We start from the raw sequence: 6,967 nt of genomic DNA, 5'->3' as shown, positions 1-6,967 counted from the left end.
TTTTTTTTTTTTTTCAGATGCAGTCTCCCTCTGTCACCCAGGCTGGAGTAGTGCAATCTTGGCTCACTGCAACCTCTGCCTCCAAGGTTCAAGAGATTCTTCTGCCTCAGCCTCCTGAGTAGCTCGGACTACAGGCATGTGCCACCAGACCTGCCTAATTTTTGTATTTTTAGTAGAGATGGGATTTCACCATGTTGGCCAGGATGGTCTTGAACTCCTGACCTCAGGTGATCTGCACACCTCTGCCTCCCAAAGTGCTGGGATTACAGATGTAAGCCACCGTGCCCCACACCCCACAGGTTGTTTCTAATGCATGGATAACTAACCTAATTTCTCTATATGACATTTATGTTTGTGTCCTTTTCACTTGTTAAATAATTCTGTTTTGTTCTTTAGGTTCATGGGTGTGTGTGTTCATCAAGGACAACTGCATGCACTTACAGAGGTAAGACATCAGTAAGTGTTGAAATAACGTATTTGCCTTAGTTTCAGCATTTATAGTTCCATAGTAAGTGTTGCTTGCATATGTAAACAAAATGTATGTGCATTTATGTTTATGCAAAAATGGCAGTGTTAATAATGCTTTCTTCTGTTGCCTGGGAACAATGGCAGTATTTCTTTATATATCTATATATACTTTAAGTTCTGGGGTACATGTGCAGAATGGGCAGTATTTCTTAATATCCTTGTATTCCCTCATAATACTTGGTGAATACTCTGAGAATATGAGTGCTCAAGTATTAAAGTATTAAATTGACTCTTGCTGCCTAGATATGACTCCCTCCTAAGCCAAGGGATGACAGCACTTGACTGCAAACTCTCTATGGCAACAAATTACCAGACTACCTGGTAATGTTTGGTGTCCGGATCTAGAATTCCACAGTCCCTGCTGTTATTTCCTGATTGCTCGTATTACTTGTTGGAATCAGTTTATATCTTCATTCCCATTTCATTTCCAGCCTCTGCTAGGCAGAATATGTGATAGTCATTATTCATCCTCTGAGGATCAGAGAACTCTCTTTAGAGCAAATTCAGGTGCCAAGTTATCAGCTGCAGACCTTGCTTGGGTGCTCCTTGGAAACACAGATTCCTGGAATCTTCTAGGTTTAATAGGTTTGTGTAGGGCCTATTACATCTACATTTTTAAAAGCTCCTCAGATTATTTCATGAGCATCTAGATTTGAGAATCTGTGTTCTAGATTCTTTTCACATTCCTCCTTGAGAAGCAATTACCAAAGTACAAAGTGAAGAAACTTAGGAAGGAAAGTTGTTGAACAGAATTTGCAAGAGCGTTGGTTTTGTACTGGCTTGGTATCTGGTCTTAGTCCTTAATATCTTATGAAAGAGGATCCCATGTGCCTCAGTCTCTCTCTCTCTTCTCAGTTACTGAAGGCACTAGAATGTGGAATGTATGCTATGCCCTGTCTCTTAAATGGAAAGCCAAAGACGGCAGAATGGTGAAGAGGTTAAGAGCATGGCCTCTGAAGTCTTGATTGCATAGGTTTGAATCTCTCTGTATCTCAAAGTTTCCATCTTTATAATGAGAATAATAATAATTAATAATAATGCCTGCCCCAGGGAGTTTAGATAAAGAAGAGGACCAAGAACTGAGCCCTTGAGTATTTAAATTTTAAATGTCTAGGGAAGGCGGGGTGCTATAGCTCACACCTGTAATTCCATTGCTTTGGGAGTCTGAGGTGAGAGGATTACCTGAGATCAGGATTTCAAGACCAACCTGGGCAAGATAGCGAGACTCTATCTCTAAGTAAGTAAATAAATAAATAAATAAATAAATAAATAATTAGCTGGATGTGATGGCATGTACCTGTTGTCCTAATTACTCAGGAGCCTGGGGCAGCAGGATCGCTTGAGCCCAAGAGTTTGAGGCTACAGGGAGCTGTGATTGTGCCACTGCACTTCAGCCTGGGCAACAGAGTGAGACCCTGTCTCTAGATAGATAGATAGATAGATAGATAGATACATACATACATACATACATACATACATACATACATACAGTGAGACCCTGTCTCTAGATAGATAGATAGATGCATACATACATACATATATACAGTGAGACCCTGTCTCTAGATAGATAGATAGATAGATAGATAGATAGATAGATAGATAGATAGATAGATGAATGAAAGAAAGTCTGGGGAGAAGGGCAGACTGAGAAGGAGCAGTTAGTGAGGTAGGTAGAAAACCAGAAGAGCATGTTGGCCTGGAATGGAAAGGAAAGAGTTTCAAGGAGGGAGTATTAATTGTGGCAAATGCTATTGATATAATGTTGACCTCACAAGGATGTTGTGAGGATGAAATATAAAATACTTATTTAGTACAGTGCCTGCCATATAGAAATTATTTAATACATGTTAACTCTTTTAACTTTTATTAACAGTGACTAGTCCCTCTTCTGAACTCTGAATTGTTAATATTTTTCATTTTGTACTTAGTTTATACTGCTGTTAGTGTCATTAAATTAGACTTTTTACTGAAGTATAACGTATCAGAAAAAGTATACATATGAAAAGTACAGCTTACTAAATTTTTACAAATGAACACACCCATAACCAGCACCCCAGATCAAGAAACATTTCCCATGTATTTCTTTTCTTGAAAGTGAGTCTATAAATTCTTCAAAGATAAAGTTCTTCCCTTCCTTCTATCTACCAGAGTTCTGACGCTAATAAGCGTAAAAGTATTTGTTGCATTCCCTGCATATGTGATTGTTCTCTGAAATGTGAATTCATTGAAAGGGCTGGTGTGTTAGTTTTGCTGACAGAGAAGAACATCCTTTAAAATCTGTGTTAAGTTGCATGTTTTAAAGCAGGATGTGGTGGAAATGACAGTAATGGATGATCATAATGCAATATTCTCTTGGCCATGTTGTACTTAATCTGCTGCTTGCTAGCTTGTTTATAGCCATATACAACATACAATGTGTACTTTATGAAAGAGTATTTATTGCCAGTCTTTCCAGAAGCATTAATGAGATTTTGACATAGCTTATGATATTAGTAATTTTTAATATGATGTTAATAGACTGATGGTGATGAAGCCCAAATAGCCAAATGCTCTTGGTTATTTTTAGAAGGGGATCAGCAAAGGCCTTGATGGCATAGGTCTTTGGAGACTTCTAGGTTTAATTGCCTTATAATTTGACTTGGCAGCACAACTATATGGTAAGGATCATAAAAAAGAAATTATTAATAATACCTAGCACAGTCCTTGAAACTTAGATGGCATTCAGTAAATACTTTTCAGTTGGTGGAATGCTTGTCCTCCAAAGTAATGTGAGTACCATTCCTCATTTCTCTTCACAATTTATTTGTCAATAATTACAGTAGACAAGCATAGCACTCATTAATACCTATAAAACATTGACATTATTAGGAAGAATATTTCTCATATATATTAGTGATACGGACTTTCCTGGGCTTGAACCATTTCCATGAGTCTTCTTTGTAATTGTAGACATTAATTGAACTTGGAACAGTCCGACAGTTAGGTTTTTATTTTGTTTTTGTTTTTAACCTACCTGTAGTAAGGATAGACTCAAGATTTTTTTTTTTTTTTTGAGACGGAGTTTCACTTTTGTTGCCCCGGCTGGAGTGCAATGGCCAGATCTCAGCTCACCGCAATCCATCTCCCGGGTTCAAGCAATTCTTCTGCCTCAGCCTCCTGAGTAGTCGGGATTACAGGCATGTGCCATCACGACCGGCTAATTTTGTATTTTTAGTAGAGACGAGGTTTCTCCATGTTGGTCACTTTGGTCTTGAACTCCTGACCTCAGGTGATCCGCCTGCATCGGCCTCCCAAAGTGCTGGGATTACAGGCATGAGCCACTGCGCCCGGCCAGCTGAATCAAGTTTTTAAGCAAACTAGTATTTGTTAAAGTGAAAGCATAGGCTGGGCATGATAGTTCATGACTATAGTCCCAACACTCCCAGAGGCCAAGGTGGGCAGATCGCTTGAGCTCAGGGATTTGAGACCAGCCTGGGCAACATGGCAAAAGCCTGTCTCTACAAAAAATACAAAAATTAGTCAGTTGTGGTAGCGTGCACCTGTAGTCCCAGCTATTGGAGAGGCTGAGGTAGGAGGATCACCTGAGCCCAGCAGGTTGAGGCTGCAGTGAACCATAATTGCACTTCTATATTCCAGCCTTGGTGACAGAGCAAGACCCTGTCTCAAAAAATATATAGTGAAAACAGTTTGGTGAAAGGTCACATGAAACCTTTTAATTTTAATGAGTTGAAATAAGAATCTGTATTGAGGCTAGGTGCAGTGGCTCATGCCTATAATCCCAACACTTTTAGGAGGTGGAGGCAGAAGGATTGCTTGAGGCCATGATTTTGAAACCAGCGTTGGCAAGGTAGTGAGACCCAGACTCTACAAAAAAATTAAAAATCAGCCAGATGTGGTGATACACACCTATAGTCTCAGCTACTTGGGAGGCTGAAACAGGATGATTGCTTGAGCCCAGGAGGTTGAAGGTTGACAGTGCAATGAGCTATGATTTTACCACTGCACTCCAGCCTGAGCAACAGAGAGAGACCTCTAAAAAAAAGAATAGGAATGTACCATAAGTATGTCTTTCATTCTGTCTTTCTTTCACAAGACCTAATCATGTCTTTCACTTAGTCGCAAGTATCAGGGAAGTGTAAATCTTTGGTTTTTTTAGACAGAAAATATAATTCTGTGTATTGGTTAGCTGTTGCCCTCCAACCACAAAACCTCAAAAGCATACAATAAATGTTTATTTCTCATACATTTCCAGGGTTAGCTGAACTGAGTGGGGCTAGATTGGGCAGTTGTGCTGATCTCACTTAGGCTCACTCATGCATCTGCAGGTCAGCTGGTGGTCTGCTCTAGGCTGGGATTTGCTGGGAGAGCTTTGCTCTAGCTCATCCTTCTGGGGCCAGTGGGCTAGACTCGACTTGTCCTTTTTAAGATGATACCAGAATAGCAAGAATATGCCAGTCCATTTGCAAAACTGCTTTTCATGACTCTCCTTTTGTTCAGATTTGCTTGGTCAACATCCCATTGGACAAAGCAAGTTACATGCTTGAGTCCAGGGGTAGGAAATATGCTCTGCCCTTATCAAGAGTATGCTGCAATTATCAAGAGTATGCTGCAAAGTTATGTGTCATAAGGTACAGATTCAGTAGGAGGTGAAGAATTGGAACCCTTGACAATCACCCATGCCCTATAAATATCCCAGTCAGCAGATCATAAGTATTTGTGTTTTCTGCCCCATTGGAGGGTGAAGAATTTCTCCCATTTCTTAAACTGTAACAACTATTAGTTATTAAACTCCCACTATGGGCAGAATTCTATGGTTGATACTTTATATTAACTATAATTCTCACAATGCTATAATCTTATTTCTTCCTTTTTGTGGATGAGAAAACTAAAACTTAGAGAAATTAAGTTACTTCCCCAAAGTAGGATTGCATCCAGGTTCATCTGACTTCAAAGTCTATTTCTATTACAACATGCTGTGCTTAACTGATTTTTATATTCCCCACAGTGCTAAGCACAAGATCTTATATGTGTAGCATGCATAGTGTTTGTAGAATTCAATTCACTTTTTATGTATTCTGGGTTATTTGGAAAAGATACTTACTTCCTGGTCATTGGGTATATTAGAATATGTTTGGGAGCAAGTAACAGAAAAAAATTAAATGGCCTTTAAACAACAAAAGGACTCATATAACTGGAATTTTAGCAGTTTATTAGATTAAGTATTGATATAATTCAGTGGTTAAATTGATGTTGTCCAGAGACCTTATTCTCTTTGCCCTGTCTTTATGTTGTCAATTTCATCCTAAAATAAAGATGTCTGTCACTCATAATCAAAAAGTAGCTGCCAAAAACTTACATGGTATATGTTTTCTCTTCTATATCCAAGATGAGTGGGAGGTTGGGATAGAGAGGAGAGAGAGAGAGAGAAAGAGAGGAGAGAAAGAGATGCCTCTGGATAGATTGTGTGTCATTTCAAAGCGCTTTTTCCTTTTAATATTGTTAAGAAAGGCACAGAGAAGGAAATACCATCACATCAAGCCATTTGGGAACCTGTTAGTGCAGAACCTCTCAGTGACTAGAAGACTGGGGAATTGGGTAAGGTATATGGTTGTGGAGAGGGATCACAAATGGCAGTACTCTCTGATCAGGGGAGTCAGCATTTGAATTGCTTGGTGAGCAGGATGTTTTGGGGGTCTCTCTTGCCTTTTCTGCCATGAAGAAGACTATCCGGCCAGGTGCAGTGGCTCATGCCTGTAATTCCAGCACTTTGGGAGGCCAAGGCAGGTGGATCACTTGAGGCCAGGAGTTTGAGACCAGCCTGGCCAACATGGTGAAACAAAAAATACAAAAATTATTTTTTGTATTTTTGTCTCTACAAAAAATACAGAAATTAGCCAGGCGTGGGTGGCACATGCCCATGGTCCCGGTTACTCCAGAGGCTGAAGCAGGAGAATCGCTTGAACCTGGGATGTGGAGGTTGCAGTGAGCCAAGATCATGCCACTACACTCTAGCCAACAGAGCTCTAGGAAACAGAGCGAGACTCATGTCTGAAAAAAAAAATTAATAAAATAAATAAACTATTCTTATTTTCTTCTGTGGCAATGAGAACCACTGAGCCAATTCTGCAGTTGCAGAATACTCCTTGGCCTAGTCGAGGTGATTTGGTCTTTTTACAACAGAGCCACCTCAATCGAGTAGATGTTTGGTACTGAAAGAAATGCTTTTAGCTAAAGGCTATTGCAGAGAGTTTTTTATTCACGTAGCCCTGATCCTGCTGTCACTCCCTATTCCCGCACAACCATACATCTTCTTTCTTTATTAAGAGTATTAGCCGGGCGCGGTGGCTCACGCCTGTAATCCCAGCACTTTGGGAGGCCAAGGCGGGCAGATCACAAGGTTAGGAGATGGAGACCATTCTGGCTAACACGGTGAAACCCT

General features: G+C 40.0%; 1 protein-coding gene across 2 annotated transcripts in view; it reads left to right on the top strand.

The window, feature by feature from the left end:
• The window catches only part of TESK2 (testis-specific kinase 2), a 180,379-nt gene that overhangs the window by 127,797 nt on the left and 45,615 nt on the right, over nt 1–6,967 (top strand). For both annotated transcript variants that reach the window (XM_012001871.1, XM_012001872.1), the window contains one exon: nt 397–445. In XM_012001871.1, the coding sequence (XP_011857261.1) occupies nt 397–445 (49 nt within the window). The remainder of the gene's footprint in view (nt 1–396; nt 446–6,967) is intronic.

This window comes from Mandrillus leucophaeus, unplaced genomic scaffold (assembly GCF_000951045.1).
Source record: "Mandrillus leucophaeus isolate KB7577 unplaced genomic scaffold, Mleu.le_1.0 Scaffold67, whole genome shotgun sequence".
NCBI classification, from domain to species: domain Eukaryota; kingdom Metazoa; phylum Chordata; class Mammalia; order Primates; family Cercopithecidae; genus Mandrillus; species Mandrillus leucophaeus.
This window is presented reverse-complemented; position numbering and strand designations above follow the sequence as displayed.